We start from the raw sequence: 16,820 nt of genomic DNA on the forward strand, positions 1-16,820 counted from the left end.
TTGGAGGTCTTCTAGTCCATTCCCCCCTGCTCACACAGGAGACCCTATACCAACAAATTATGAAATAGCCTAATGGGTGAACTCAGCCACTGTGGTAACTGGTTACTGGTTAAGTTGTATATTACTGATGCAACGCACAAAGATACATCTGGGTAAACCATGACGATGAAGAGAAGGATGAGGGGTGACATGATAGCAGAGTTCCAATACCTCAGGGGCTGCCCCAAAGAAGAGGGAGTCAAGCTATTCTCCAAAGCACCCGAAGGCAGGACAAGAAGCAACGGATGGAAACTCATCAAGGAGAGAAGCAACCTGGAACTAAGGAGAAACTTCCTGACAGAACAATTAACCAGTGGAACAACCTGCCCCCAGAAGCTGTGAATCCTCCAACACTAGACATTTTTAAGGAGAGACTGGACGGGCATTTGTCTGAAATGGTATAGGCTCTCCTGCCTGAGCAGGGGGTTGGACTAGATGACCTCCAAGGTCCCTTCCAACTTTTATTATTATTATTATTATTATTATTATTATTATTATTATTATTATTATTATTATTATTATTATTATTATTATTATTATTGACTTTCACTCTTTACGTTGGCGAGAATGACCAAGCAGCTTCTCGCCTCACGCTGAGCCTAAGCGCAAGCTTGATTTTGGCTTTTTTGCAAACTCAGGCTATTATGGGTTAAGGTTTATTCAGTAATTAAGCCTCAAGCCTGCCCGTTTTTGGTGGCCTTATAAAGTCTCAGAAACCCACACATACCTTAAATAAACAAGCCGGTGTCTTCGTGTAATGCATGAATGCAGCCCAGAAAGTTAGAGCTTCAGGTGAGAGTTCAGCTCTCTTTCCGCACGTTAAAACTTGCAACGGGTCTTTGATCTCTACTCCAGCCTTCTTTTTTTGGGGGGGAGGGGGTGGTGGAAATCAAATATGAGTTTCTTAGCGAAGGCAGCTGGCCTCCTTCACCCCACCAATTATCCCGTCAGTAAATGTGTTCACATCTGAACAAATTCTTCTGCTTTCTTCTCTTATCCGTTTTAACACAGAGCTTCCCTTTACATGGAGCTTGTTGTTCTTCTCTCCCCCTCCACTCCAATTTAGAAGCTTAGATTTACTGCGATGAAACTTATTAGGGTAAAAAACGCATCGCATTTCCTTCCTGGTTTTTTACAATCCTTTTTTTTTTGTTGCAGCGGTTGTTAAGCAAATACAGCAGCGAGAACAATTAACCAGTGGAACCACCTGCCTCCAGAAGCGGTGAATGCTCCAACACCGGAAGGTTTTTAAGAAGAGACTGGACAGCCATTTGTCCGAAATGGGATAGGGTTTCCTCCTTGAGCGGGCGGGGGGGGGGGTTGGGCTGGATGACCTCCAAGATCCCTTCCAACTTTATTATTATTAAGCGTGAACCAGTTGCCAAGCCTCTGAATTTTGATCCCGCGATCACAAGGGACTCTGCCCAGGTGGTCAGGGTGAAAAGCGGTCCCGAGTCGCATTTTTCGTTGCCGTCGTGTCACTTTGAGCGGCCACTAAGCGAGCTGTTGTGAATTGTGGATTGCCTGTAATCCATTTTTATATTTCATCCTTTCTTTGACCTGGTTTTTGAAGAGCTTGGAGAGACAGCCCGTAGATAAAGAGAAGAAATAATAGCATCGCCCATGAAATGTGATGTCTCCTGTTGTGGGCGTTGCGATGCATTTTTTTTTTTTGTCTTGAGTGATACAAGTTTAACGGAGCAAGGAAAATGCAGGGCACCTGTTTCTTCTCCCAAGCCGTAATCTGCAGCTTAGGATGGGCCTTTTCCCTTTTTTCTCCCCAGCTAAATTTGGCACTTCTTCCTTTTTTCTGTATGAAAACTACATCGGGGGGGTGTCGTTTCCTCTGAAATTACAGCTTCTTTCAGAAGGACCCGGTAATTGATTTGTAAGCCCGTGGACGGTTAAAAGGCCTTATTCAGGAACATTCTGACTTTAGGAAATCTTTTTGACCTCAACGTGTCTTTGCCAAGAAGTCTGCGTATTTCAGCCAAGAAGAACATTTGCATCGGTTTGAAGATTGGAGTAACCTACTCTAGTGACTTTAGTTGCTTGGGAGGTCAACTCCCATCATCCCCAGCAGAGAGGGAGGGGCTGTGGCCGAGAACACAACCACCCACTTTAGCCAAAAACAGACCATTCCCCAATTTTATGGGGTGTGGTGATCCATCGTGTAGAACCGTGACAGGAAGTCCTCGATTTGCGAGGACAGTTCAGACCAGAACGTCCATCCCTAAGCGGCTATTCAGCCAGCTGTGCCTAATTTTATGACGTCGAATCACGTGGTCGTTAAACGAATCCGGCTTTCCCCTTTGACTTAGCTGGTCAGAAGATTGCAGGAGGGGGTCAGGTGAATCCGGGACACCGCAACCGTCATAAATATGAGTCAGTTGCCAAGCGTCTGAATTTTGATCACCTGACCATGGGGGAAATGCTGCAAAATGGTGACGTGTGAAAAAAAAAACCCCGGTCATAAGTCACTTTTTTTCGGATGTTGTAACTTTGAATGGTCACTAAATGAACCAATGTAAGTCGAGGACTATCTGTACAATGGATTGGAACAGGGGAAGCCCAGGGTCACTTTTCCACATCATCATCATCATCATCATCACAACAACAACAATAATAATAAAGTTGGAAGGGACCTTGGAGGTCATCTAGTCCAACCCCCTGCTCAGGCAGGAAACCCTACACCATTTCAGACAAATGGCTGTCCAGTCTCTTCTTAAAAACTTCCAGCGTTGGAGCATTCACCGCTTCTGGAGGCAGGTGGTTCCACTGGTTAATTGTTCTAAATGTCAGGAAGTTTCTCCTTAGTTCCAGGTTGCTTCTCTCCTTGACTAGTTTCCATCCGTTGCTTCTTCTGCCTTCAGGGGCTTTGGAAGAATAAGTTGACTCCCTCTTCTTTGGGGCAGTTCATGTAGGAATTTTGAGAAACCTTCTCTTCTTCAGTGGATTATGGGTGTGAGATACCCCATCCCACAGCTTCTCCCCACCTCACCCCCAACTGCCAACCTCCAAAGAAAGGTGAAGACTTCCTGAGTCTTCCCGAGGTGGGGTGGGGGTGGGGTGGACTAGAGGACCTCCAAGGTCCCTTTCAACTCTTGTCCTTCTCTCTTCTGAATCTTTCCCGTGCCAGTCCATGAATCACTCTGAGGCCGTCTGCTGATACGATAACTCTTCAGGAATAAAGATAATGGCTTGGACCGGGTGTTTCCTAAAATTAAGCCCTGAGTGGATTTTGGAACTGCTGGACAGGAAATAAGCTAATAATGGGATTTTTGCAAGTTTTCCCATATATGGGAGTAAAAATTGCCATAGGTTACAGCCTGACCTCCCTCCGTTTGGGTGAATCTTTTTTTCAAAACGTCTTTGTTCTCCTGGACCGTGGGACACCCAGAGAGAGAAAAACATGCTGCTGTACAGCCAGGCTGTGGTGTCATTGCGAAGGTCACTTTCACATTTTTTATTTATTCACGGGTGTTGCTTCAGGACACAACTCACCGGCAGCGTTTTTGAGACCAATTTGTCAGCGGATGCCATTGGTTTAGCCCTCACTCTTTCATCTTCCAGCAATACACACAACTGCGTTGGCAGATGCGCTGCCAATATTGGGGAAAAAGTTCTCCTTTACCTCTTCTTTCTCATTTGTCTCTCCTTTCCTTTCCTTTCCTTTCCTTTCCTTTCCTTTCCTTTCCTTTCCTTTCCTTTCCTTTCCTTTCCTTTCCTTTCCTTTCCTTTCCTTTCCTTTCCTTTCCTTTCCTTTCCTTCTTTCCTTTTTTTAAAAAAAAGTTTATTCAGAAGATTAAAATACCCAGTCCAAAAGAAGAGAAGTCACAAAAGCAGATCACGTGACCCCGGGGGATGCTGCAACTGTCATAAATACAAGTCAGTTGCCAAGCATCTGAATTTTGATCAGGTGACCCCCGGGGACGCTGCAAAGGTCATCAGTACGAAAGACTTAGGTCACCTTTTTTTCAGCGCCGTTGTCACTTCGAATGGACACTAAAGAGACCGTTGTTAAGTCAGGGGCTACCTGAATAACCTTGTGCTAAAAATAGGGGATTTGCTTTGTGTTCCTTTGATGGACTGCCCTTGAACGGTTAACAACTTCACGGTTTCAACACAACGTTCACCCACCACGCTAAACCACTGCTTCTTCTTCCTCTCTCTCTGCAGCGACATATTTGACGCCATGTTCCCTGTCACCCACATTGCGGGAGAAACTGTGATCCAACAAGGTGAGTTTCGTGTGTTGACAGCGTACATCCGTGTTGTCCTTGCTCATATCACTCATCATTTACAGAATCTATGCATGCCTTGACTCCTTCAAGGGAGGCAAAGAAATCCATGCTTAAGTCTCTTTGGCAAAGTCCTCATCTACGGGGGCTGGGTCCAAAAAACTTCATTTTCTGAATGGCAGCTGGAAGACGGGCTTCAAGCTTTTCCTTCCTATCTCCTCACTAGCCATCTCCAAACCCTGGAAGTTCCCATTATAGATGCTATACGGGACACTGGATTCAAAGGACAGGAGAAGCTTGGAACGGCACACAGCCCTCTTTAAGCGGTTTACAGAGTCAGCCTCTTATCCCCGCAACAATCCAGGTCCTCCTTTTACCAACCTGGGAAGGAGGGAAGGCTGAGTCGACTCTGAGCCGGTCAGGATTGAACTCCTGGCCGTGGGCAGAGTTTGCCAGCAATACTGCGCTCTAGCCACTGCGCCACCACGGCACATGAAACACTGCTCTGCAGCGCCTTAAAACCAAACACATTTCCCCCCCTCCCAAATTGTCCTGCAGAGTGTCCCCCCCTCCCAAATTGTCCTGCAGAGTGTCACAGTCTTAGCTGGGTCAATTGCCCAGTTTTATAGATCTCCAGTTGAGGAACGTCAACCTCTTTTCAATCTTGGTCTGGTTTCCTATCCTGAACAGGAGGTTGGGCTTAATAACAGAAACATCCCTTACGGCTTGGCTTTCTCTGATCAAGTATTTCCAAAGCTGGTACAAAAAAACCACACCCGGGCTCTGATTTGTGTTTGTGTTCCCCCCGTAGGTGATGAAGGCGACAACTTCTACGTGATTGACCATGGGGAGGTGTATGTAAGTTGCAACTGGCTTCTTTGAAAAGGCTTTCTTTTCCTTTAACATTGTCTTCCTTATTTTTATAGAAATGTATTGATGTTCTGGCTAAGACAGGGGTGTCAAACTCAATTTCATGGAGGGCCGCATCAGCATGGCGGTTGCCCTCAGGGGGCCGGGTAGGTGTGGCCAGGTTGGGCGTGGCCTACTGGGTGGGCGTGGCTGGAGTGCGTATGGCCTACTGGGTGGGCGTGGCCAGCTCTACATCGTTGGCATCAAGGGTGCCTATGGGGGCCTGGGCAGGAGTGGGACAGATCTGAGGGTCTCTGGCAGAAGGAGGGTCTCTGGGCCAGGGCCAAGGCAGTGGGGGCCGTTCCCTCACTGTTTCCAGGATGGCTTCGTGGGCCGCATGAAACCACTTCACGGGCCGGATCCGGCCCCCGGGCCTTGTGTTTGACATGTCTGGGCTAAGATATCAACAAGGGAATTTCTGAGTCCTCCTTGGTGGGTGACCTAGAGAGGGAAGGAATGTGTGAAGCCTATTCGCACATGGCTCTGAGCCCTGATGTGATTGGTTTGGTGTCAGATGAATTGTTATTCCAGGCACTGAGGGGTTGCAAGGCAGGTTTATGATGAACAATTCCTGTGTTTCACTACTCTAGTTGTATCGCCAAGTGCGAAGAATCAGGTCCATATATTAAATTCCAGTGAAGCTGATTTATTGTTCATGCCCATACACAAAAATCTAGTCCACTAACGGTCAGCAGTCAATTGGTGCTACATAAGCGTCAAGGGAATTCAAGAGGGACTGGATCTGGAGCATTTGTGGACACATAACGATTCCAGGCTGAGTCCTCCCTTGACTCTACCCCTCGGCTCTGCCTCTTCTTCTCTCACATGTACCGAACAAGCCCAGCGAAAGCAAACCCAGATTCTTAGGAATAAGAACACGGAGCCCAAATTTGATCAATCAAACAATAAAATCCACCTGCCCACAGCAAACCAGCATGCTAGAAGAATGAACAGGTAGTCCTTGACTTCTGATCACAATTGGACCCCAGATTTCCGTTGCTAAGTGAGACACTTGTTCAGTGAATTTTTGCCCCATTTTACGGCCTTTCTTGCCGCTGTTGTTGAGTGAATCACCGCAGTGGTTAGGTTAGTCACGGTTGCTAAGTCAAACTGGCTCCCCCGTTGACTTTGCCTGTCTGAAGGTCGCAAAAGGGGATCATGTGACCTCCAGGGATGCTGAAACCGTCATAAATATGAACCAGTCGCCAAGTGTCCAAATTTGATCACGTGACCCTGGGGGGATGCTGCGACGGTCATAACTCACTTTTTTTCAATGCTCACTTTTTTTTCACTTGTCTGAGATGGTTTAGGTTCCCCTTCTTCAGCAGGGGGCTGGACTAGAAGACCTCCAAGGTCCCTTCCAGCTCTATTCTATTCTATTGTATTTTCTATAATTTCTATTCTATTCTATTCTATTCTATTCTATTCTATTCTATTCTATTCTATTCTATTCTATTCTATTCTATTCTATTCTATTCTATTCTATTCTATTCTATTCTATTCTATTCTATTCTATTATTTTCCATTTTCTATTCTATTCTATTCTATTCTATTCTATTCTATTCTATTCTATTCTATTCTATTCTATTCTATTCTATTCTATTCTATTCTATTCTATTCTATTCCATTTTCTATTCTATTCTATTCTATTCTATTCTATTCTATTCTATTCTATTCTATTCTATTCTATTCTATTTTCCATTTTCTATTCTATTCTATTCTATTCTATTCCATTTTCTATTCTATTCTATTCTATTCTATTCTATTCTATTCTATTCTATTCTATTCTATTCTATTCTATTCTATTCTATTCTATTCTATTCTATCCTAGTTCTTGTTTCTATTCTATTCTATTCTATTCTATTCTATTCTATTCTATTCTATTCTATTCTATTCTATTCTATTCTATTCTATTCTATTCTATTCTATTCTATTCTATTCTATTCTATTCTATCCTAGTTCTTGTTTCTATTCTATTCTATTCTATTCTATTCTATTCTATTCTATTCTATTCTATTCTATTCTATTCTATTCTATTCTATTCTATTCTATTCTATTCTATTCTATCCTAGTTTTTGTTTCTATTCTATTCTATTCTATTCTATTCTATTCTATTCTATTCTATTCTATTCTATTCTATTCTATTCTATTCTATTCTATTCTTCCCACGCGTTGCCATCAGGAGCCAAACTTATTTGTCGTATAAAGTCGCTTAATGGCGTATCATCAGCCAACAAATTATTTTGGTTTTAAAGCCTCAGAGTAACCAGGCCCGTAGGCCATGCAGTTTACCACTAAACAATCTCAAGATGGAAGGTGATCAAGTTGGAATGTGCCCGAAGCTTCTTTGAAAAGGCTTTCTTTTCCTTTAACATTGTCTTCCTTATTTTTATAGAAATGTATTGATGTTCTGGCTAAGACAGGGGTGTCAAACTCAATTTATTTTTTTATTCTATTCTATTCTATTCTATTCTATTCTATTCTATCCTAGTTTTTGTTTCTATTCTATTCTATTCTATTCTATTCTATTCTATTCTATTCTATTCTATTCTATTCTATTCTATTCTATTCTATTCTATTCTATTCTATTCTATTCTATTCTATTCTATCCTAGTTCTTGTTTCTATTCTATTCTATTCTATTCTATTCTATTCTATTCTATTCTATTCTATTCTATTCTATTCTATTCTATTCTATTCTATTCTATTCTATTCTATTCTATTCTATTCTATCCTAGTTCTTGTTTCTATTCTATTCTATTCTATTCTATTCTATTCTATTCTATTCTATTCTATTCTATTCTATTCTATTCTATTCTATTCTATTCTATTCTATCCTAGTTTTTGTTTCTATTCTATTCTATTCTATTCTATTCTATTCTATTCTATTCTATTCTATTCTATTCTATTCTATTCTATTCTATTCTATTCTATTCTATTCTATTCTATTCTATTCTATTCTATTCTATTCTATTCTATTCTATTCTATTCTATTCTATTCTTCCCACGCGTTGCCATCAGGAGCCAAACTTATTTGTCGTATAAAGTCACTTAATGGCGTATCATCAGCCAACAAATTATTTTGGTTTTAAAGCCTCAGAGTAACCAGGCCCGTAGGCCATGCAGTTTACCACTAAACAATCTCAAGATGGAAGGTGATCAAGTTGGAATGTGCCCGAAGCGTTGGGTGGTTTTTTTCCCCTAATCATTTAGGATTAGGTCATCTCTTTCTCTCTCTGTCTCATGCCTTCCGTAAAGAGTAAGTAGAGAGCCTCGGGCAAGTGATTTTCATCTTCAGAAGATTCAATTTGCTTTTCCAAACTTGCTCTGAAGGGCTGGAAACTTGCAGGGGTGACACCTGAAGATGACTGCTCGGGTGGGCCTGGAAACGGGAGTTCAGGCATTTGGGGTGGGGGGGGGGAAACGATGGCAGGGCTGGGAACAAATGCATTATTTGAAAGGAGTTTGGGTGCTGTATCCAACAAAGTTTGGAACTGGGAGATGAACAGAAAGGGAGATTTCGGAAGGTCGAGGCTACAGGCAGCCCTCAAGTTGTAACACTTTGTTTAGCATCGGTTTGAAGCTACATCAGGATTGAAAAAAAGGGAATTCTGGGAGTTGAAGTCCACAAGTCATAAAAGGGCCAAGTTTGAAGACCCCTGGTATAGGGTTTTCTTCCTGAGCAGAGGGTTGGACTAGAAGACCTCCAAGGTCCCTTCCAACTATTCTATTCTGTTCTGTTCTGTTGTTTATTCTATTCTCTTCTGGTCTACTCTGTTATGTTCTATATTCTATTCTGTTCTCTTCTGTTCTATATTCTATTCTGTTCTGTTCTGTTTCGTTCTGTTCTGTTCTCTTCCTTATTCCTATTCTATTCTATTCTATTCTATTCTATTCTATTCTATTCTATTCTATTCTATTCTATTCTATTCTATTCTATTCTATTCTATTCTATTCTATTCTACATTCCACTATTCTATTCTATTCTATTCTATTCTATTCTATTCTATTCTATTCTATTCTATTCTATTCTATTCTATTCTATTCTATTCTATTCTATTCTATTCTATTCTATTCTATTCTATTCTATTCTATTCTATTCTGTTCTTTATTCCATTCCATTCCATTCCATTCCATTCTCATTCTTTGCTATTTTCTTTGGAATTATTCTTTTCTTTGATGGTGGCGAGGAGGAGGAGGAGGAGGAGACGGCTCATTCTGTGGCTTCCTAGATAGTATCAAAATAAAGTCCTTTCCCACCCAGCTTCTATTCTAAGAAGCAGCTGGCATATTTTAAGCCACCCAGTAGCCCCGTGCAGCTATTTAGGGAGACGTAGCCTCTTTTTATGGCTAGCCCTTGGTGGGTCAGGAGGTCATCTAATTAAGCATGGTTGGGCATCAAAAGCCTGTCCCAAAGTCACCGTCTCCTCAAGAAAGCCAACTGACTCATTCTTCCGACTGGGGAAGTGAGGGGGTCTCCATTTGAAGCCTGCCACCTCTGCAGGGCGAGGGTGGAGATGAAATATGGCTGAGCATCATTGCAAGGAGGGTGAGGAAGATAGCTTTAAGGTGGCCCTCATTTTGGGTTTTCAAACCTTAACCAGGCAGTTTTTTTTTAAAAGTGAGTCACATCCCATTTTGAGCTTCTGGCCATGGTTTGTCAAGGGACTCACTTCAATTGTGAGCGAATCACGCGGTCGTGAAATTAATCCATCTTTCCCAGTTGTCCTTGCTGCTGGGAAGATTGCAAGTGGCATCCCGGCGGCTGTTAAGTTAGACACATGGTTGTCAAGTGAATCCGGCTTCCACATTGATTTCTGTCGCTAAGCAAGACGGTTGTTCAGTGACTTTTGCCTCACTTTCTGGCCACTGTGAATCACTGTTAAGTTAGCAACACGGTTGTTGAAGTGAAACTGGCATGGCCCCCCCCCTTGACTTTGCTTGTCAGAAGGTCGCAAAAGGGGATCCGTGACTGCAACGGTCATAAATGTGAGTCAGTCGTCTGAATTTTGATGCCGTCACCATGGGGATGCTGCAACAGTTCCTGACAGTGAGAACAATTAACCAGTGGAACCACCTGCCTCCAGAAGCAGTGAATACTCCCAACGCTGGAAGGTTTTTAAGAAGAGACTGGACAGCCATTTGTCTGAAATGGTATAGGGTTTCCTGCCTGAGCAGGGGGTTGTACTAGATGACCTCCAAGGTCCCTTCTAACTTTATTATAAAACTTTTATTCATAAAACATGAAACTTGGTCAACCGAACACTCAAGCTGACTGGCACGAAGGGTTGACACGGGTTGCTGCCAGCATCCTAGGTATCAACCAGGTATCTCCTTAACATGTAAGATGTTCCGAGTAGCGCAGTTTTTTGTAGCTTTGCTGGAGTTCTTGCAGGAAGCTGCAATTTCTTGATGTATTTTGCAAAGTTTTTGGACATAAGGTAAAGGTAAAGGTTCCCCCGCACATGCGTGCTACTCGTTTCCGACTCTAGGGGCTGGTGCTCATCTCCGTTTCAAAGCCGAAGAGCCAGCGCTTGTCCGAGGACGTCTCCGTGGTCACGTGGCCGGCATGACTTAGACGCCAAAGGCGCACGGAATGCTGTTACCTTCCCACCGTAGTGGTCCCTATTTTTCTACTTGCATTTTGACGTGCTTTCGAAACTGCTAGGTTGGCAGAAGCTGGGACAAGTAACAGGCGCGCTCACTGTTACGCGGCACTCGGGATTCGACCCGCCAAACTGCCGACCTTCTGATCGACAAGCTCAGCGTCCTAACCCGGACATAGACATGTTATTATTATTATTATTACTTGTAAGTGTAAAAACCAGTTCTAAGTCATTTTTTTTCAGTTTGCACGCTCCCTAAACGAACCCGTGTATCCATATTCGTTAAGCGATGCACCCGTTAAGGTCTCCGGCCCAGCCAGTTGGGGCAGACTTACAAGGCAGCTTCGGAGTCTGCGGAAAAACAATGCCGTTTTTAGCTGGCTGTCGACTCTCACCCACTATCTCTCCAAACTATTTTTCTCTCAAAACAAAGCCATCCCAGCCCTCTTACTTTGAACACTTTAGCTGACCACGCTTCGGTTTGCTTTTTTTGCTTTTTTTATTTTTTGCTAGAGCAGAAGAGGTTAAAACAAACAACCAACAATAAAAAACAACAACAACACAACAGCCATCAGCCAGGCTTGTCCAATTAAAATAACCACCCGGTGGGGTTTATATTTAGAACGACGGATTAGGCATTTTATTTTGATTTTATTTTCTTTGGCCGGTCCCAAACCCGCACTTTGGAGCTGTGACTTTCAACCTTTTTTTTTTGTTTTAAAGGGAAGCCTGTTATTTCTATTTTGACCCAAAATGTTTTGGGCAGGCTGCCCTGTTTCCACAGCTACCCAAGCTGTCGCCTGACCGCAAAAACGGAACAGGTCTCCTATCTGCTGGAACCGTATTCCATATTTGGAGTTTCTGACTCAGGAATAACAAGCCAGGTCTTGTTACAGCTGGCGGATCAGACCATAACTCCAGCGGGGCCGAGGAAGCAAATGGACCAGCGAGCTGTTTATTCATGCTGTTTATTCATCGGAGGCAATTAACATTTCACAAGGAGATGCTTTTCCTCCATTTCTTACAGATCAGGGCTGGGAAATCTCAGGGTCAGGGGGCCACGCAACTCCCAGCCCCTTTTCTCCACTCCCCACGTGGCTTCAAGATTGGGCAGCGAAACACTGAGGACTAGCAGCCCGGTGGACAGAATTCACGCTTTCCAGCAAGAGAAAAAAAGGCGGCTCTTCTTAATTTCTTCTTGATTTCCTCCATTCTTTCCATTTCCATAACCCGCCTGGCTTTGCAACGGAAATTCCCCATTGGAATTTTCGCCCGACCCCTGGGACGCCGCAAACCGTTCTAAATATGAACCCCCCCCAGTCGCCAAGCGTCTGAACTTGTGATTCGGTGACTCCGTGTGTATGTGTGTGTGTGCGTGTGCGCGCGCGCTGCAGTGTACTTAAAAGCGTGGAAAAACAGTCCCAAAGTCACTTTGTTCGGTGCCGTTGTAACTTTGAACGGTCACTGAATGAATCGCGGTGAGTCGAGGACCGCCCGTTACGATTTCTGTACTGGTTACTGAATCGCAGTTGCTGGCCAGAGAAAGGAAGGCGGCCGTGACTCATATCAAAAGCGATGGAAAACAATAGAAGCCCAGAATGTTTTTGATCTTTGCAAAGCTGCAGGCTTTTGCCAGAATCATAACTCTTCATATTTGGGTATCTCCAGCTCTGCATTCCTTTGCAAAGACATGAAAGTGAGAGAGGGAGGGAGGGAGGAGGGGGTGGAGAAGGAGGAGAAATCAGATCTTTGGCTACCGTGTAGATGGGCTGCGCAGCTCCAGCCATGAAAAAGGAATTTTGGCTTGTTTTGAACCCCCCTTTGCAGAGCCCCGTGGATAGATAGATGGATACCTAGGCTGAAGGGTTTGAAGTTTTGGTCTGAAATGGTCCCTTGATCTTTCCTCGGGCAGATCCCCGCAGACAAAATAAAATTGCGGGTTTTTCTTTGATTTCCTGCTTCATCTTCTCATGATATTTTTTCTCAACTTCCAATCTTTAATCATGTCGTGGTGACTGTGTTGTTAACAGACATACATTCCCTTCCTTCCTTCCTTCCTTCCTTCCTTCCTTCCTTCCTTCCTTCCTTCCTTCCTTCCTTCCCTCCCTCCCTTCTTCCTTCCCTCCCTCCCTCCCTTCTTCCTTCCTTCCTTCCTTCCTTCCTTCCCTTCCCTTCCCTTCCCTCCCTCCCTTGACTGTCCGTCCTCCCTCCCTCCCTCCTTTCCTTCCTTCCTTCCTTCCTTCCTTCCTTCCTTCCTTCCTTCCTTCCTTCCTTCCTTCCTTCCTTCCCTCCCTCCCTCCCTCCCTCCCTCCCTCCCTTCTTCCTTCCTTCCTTCCTTCCTTCCTTCCTTCCTTCCTTCCTTCCTTCCTTCCCTTCCCTTCCCTTCCCTTCCCTTCCCTTCCCTTCCCTCCCTCCCTTGACTGTCCGTCCTTCCTTCCTTCCTTCCTTCCTTCCTTCCTTCCTTCCTTCCTTCCTTCCTTCCTTCCTTCCTTCCTTCCTTCCTTCCTCCTTCCCTTCCCTTCCCTTCCCTTCCCCCCTCCCCCATTATGTTGGGTGGAACACGGAGGTTGAAACCTTTAGGACCATAAGTCCTCCTCTCTAGCACACTGGCCCTTTTGTAGAGGGGACCTTTTCTTTGTCTGATGGTCCGGAGACTCCAAAATTGGCATTTCCATCCGGGAAGCAAGTTCTTAAATTCACAGACAGAAGGATAATCATGCTCGTCTTCATAGCGGTCCTTTTTTCGCCCTCCATTCTACTTCTGGAGAAGGGATTGGCATAGCTTCGGCCAGGTCGACATCTCTAGATGGACCTCCTGAGACAGCAGAGCTAAAGCTGCCATAATCCCCAGCTGGTCTGGCAGTGGGAAGGATGGGAGTTGTAGTCCAACCAATCCAGAGAGCACCAGATTTAGGACTGGTGAGCAATTTTCAAGGGGAGAGGGGAAGAGAAGAGGGCAACGTGGAAGGCAACGAAGCAACAAAATCGCTTCCATCACCTCTGGAAGAATTCTCCTCCTACTTTGCCTCCTGATATTTCTGCTAAGTTGTGTTTCCTTTGGCAGCAATTCCAAAGTTGTTTCCCCTGTTATCTCCTGCGATTTTTTCCCCCCTTTCTTCTCCCCCCCCTTAATGTCCTCGTTCCGCCTACGGGGGCTTGAACTTTCCGAGGTGGTCTCTGCCGTGGAGGTTTCCGGGTTTTGTGTTTTGTTTTTTAAATCTTGAAACCAAACTTTTAAGTCAAGGCCACCTTCAAATAAGAAGCGGCTTCTTTCCTGAGAAGGATGCCGGGGAAATAGGGAAATAGGGATTTTGACAAGTCGAAATCTCATCGGGTTAATTAAAAAAAAAAAAATAGACGGAGGATTTATGACGAGGCAATCGAGGTGACCGTTGGAAAAGAAGCTTCATCTTGATGCGATTACTATTTGCGGAAACACGAGGAAAACGTTTATGGTCCATTGTCATTTATTTAAATAAGAACCGGTGTTAATTGAAGGTTGGCAAAAGAGAATATTGTGGGGAGAAGAGGACATCAAGTAAAGCTACTCTCTGTGCTACAGAGTTGTAGGAATTAAGTGTTATTGATCGTTTTCTTAACACTGAGCCAGACCACAACATCAAGTAAAGCTACTCTCTGTGCTACAGAGTTGTAGGAATTAAGTGTTATTGATCGTTTTCTTAACACTGAGCCAGACCACACCATGTTTACCCAGCACGAAGGTGTATGTTAAAAAGTAAGAAAGCACGTTTAAAAATAAAAAAAAATAGAGGGAGGCCGTGTGTGTCCCTGTAGGCATCTCTCTTGGGATGGAGAAGTGCCATCGACCACCAGCTGGAACCTCGCAGCAATTGTCAGCGTCGCAATCAAACCGGAAGACTCAACATTCATTCTCTTGATCCAGAATAATCCTTCCCACCCCAACGCAACCACAGCGGGACCCTATATTTCTTTTTCTTTTTTGGAGGGAGGTGATGTTGGAAGCCGAAAGCTCAGCCATTGTCTTTTTTGAAGGGTCAACTTCCAGAGGTGACTGTTTCTGGTTGAAACAGTCCCTGGAAACTGACACTCCAAAAAAAAGACAATGGCTGAGCTGTTGGCTTAAAACGTCACCCCTCCCCCCCAAAAAAGCGATAAGAGTCTTGTACGTTTTTTTCCAATGTGACTTGAACCAGCAAGTATTGGAGTGCACAATACTAAAACCTGGAATTAACGAGAAACTTCCTGACAGTTAGAACAATTAACCAGTGGAACCACCTGCCTCCAGAAGCGGTGAATGCTCCGACACTGGAGGTTTTTAAGAAGAGACTGGACAGCCGTTGGTCTGAAATGGGGTAGGGTTTCCTGCCTGAGCAGGGGGCTGGACTAGAAGACCTCCAAGGTCCCTTCCAACTTTATTAGTATTAATATGATTATTAATCCCAGACATGTCACTGGAAGGCAAAATCACGAAACTGCCTCTCGCTTCCTTTGGCCCTGTCAGGCGGGGGAATCGCCAAGAGTCGGACGCGACTGAACGGGTAACGGTCATCCTCGTGTTTTTCCCAAAGATGCTTTCCCCCCCCCAAAAAAAAGGTAACTGGACACCAAGAAAGTCCAGTTGCCTTTTAGTAAAAGCACCTTTGGGACAACCATGAGATGGATGACTGAGCATCTCCGTAGACTCTTGTGTGTTTTGTATGCTTGCGTTAATCCATTTTTTGGAGAGTACCCATTCTTCTCTCTCCTTTCTTGCTTCTCTCAACGAGAGCTAACTTGCTTTTTCGTTCTTTAATTCAGGTGTATGTCAACGGAGAATTGGTCACCAGCATCGGAGAAGGTGGCAGCTTTGGAGAACTGGCTTTGATTTATGGAACCCCACGAGCTGCGACGGTGAAAGCAAAGACTGATCTTAAACTGTGGGGGATCGACCGGGATAGCTACAGACGCATCTTGATGGTGGGTTTCAAAAACAAGCTTTCCCCTATTCTTTAAGTCACCCCTTCCAAGCGTTCCCTCAACTTTCATTGAAAAGAGTTTGTTCATGTGAGTTTGTTCATATTCTATCCTATTCTACAATCTGTCTATTCTATTCTATTCTATTCTATTCTATTCTATTCTATTCTATTCTATTCTATTCTATTCTATTCTATTCTATTCCATTCCATTCCATTCTACTCTACTCTACTCTCCTATTCTATTCTATTCTACAATCTGTCTACTCTACTCTACTCTACTCTACTCTACTCTACTCTACTCTACTCTACTCTACTCTACTCTATTCCTATTCTATCCTATTCTACAATCTGTCTATTCTATTCTATTCTAACTGGCTTTGATTTATGGAACCCCACGAGCTGCGACGGTCAAAGCAAAGACAGATCTTAAACTCTGGGGGATCGACCAGGATAGCTACAGACGCATCTTGATGGTGGGTTTCCAAAACAAGCTTTCCCCTATTCTTTAAGTCACCCCTTCCAAGCGTTCCCTCAACTTTCATTGAAAAGAGTTTGTTCATGTGGGGAAAGGTCCTTGAAATGTAGGCCTGGGGGTGGGGGCACGGGGGGGGGGTGTTGTATAGGGCCAGCTGTCTTTATAAAATAAAAGGCAACATGCTGATTCGTACTGCATGCGATTTATATAAAAAAGAGAAAAGTGTCCAAAATTAGACAAAACGCTATTTATGGGCATGAGAAGCCTTGGATGTCTCCCTTTCTTCTGGAGAAATTAAATTTAAGTTCATTTTGGGGTCATGGAGAGCTACAATCAGATCTGAAGGCGCAGTTCTCTTGACCGAAGAAGGGCTTGTAGCCGTGATGAACTTCTTAATATTTACTCCTTCCACTCCAGAGGTTTCGAAGCAGCGTTGCTCGGCTGCCACATCCGATGGGTTGGATGGGAAATGGGGTGTGTGTGTGTGTGTGTGATATTGCCAACACATCTGCAGACGCCAGGCGACGGAAAGGTGAATTTGGCTGCTGGCCTTACGTAGCCTTCCTCTTTGTCATGAGGAAAGTCGCTGAAAGAGGCTAGCATTTGAAAAGATG

At 44.1% G+C, this 16,820-nt stretch overlaps 1 protein-coding gene across 1 annotated transcript in view; it reads left to right on the forward strand.

Moving 5' to 3' along the window:
* PRKAR1B (protein kinase cAMP-dependent type I regulatory subunit beta) overlaps positions 1–16,820 on the forward strand; it is a 65,350-nt gene that overhangs the window by 21,202 nt on the left and 27,328 nt on the right. Inside the window, exons 5-7 of the mRNA XM_081338098.1 lie at positions 4,219–4,280; positions 5,092–5,138; positions 15,574–15,732. Of these exons, the coding sequence (XP_081194224.1) occupies positions 4,219–4,280; positions 5,092–5,138; positions 15,574–15,732 (268 nt within the window). The remainder of the gene's footprint in view (positions 1–4,218; positions 4,281–5,091; positions 5,139–15,573; positions 15,733–16,820) is intronic.

Source organism: Vipera berus (genome assembly GCF_964194415.1).
Source record: "Vipera berus genome assembly, chromosome: 13".
NCBI classification, from domain to species: Eukaryota; Metazoa; Chordata; class Lepidosauria; order Squamata; family Viperidae; genus Vipera; species Vipera berus.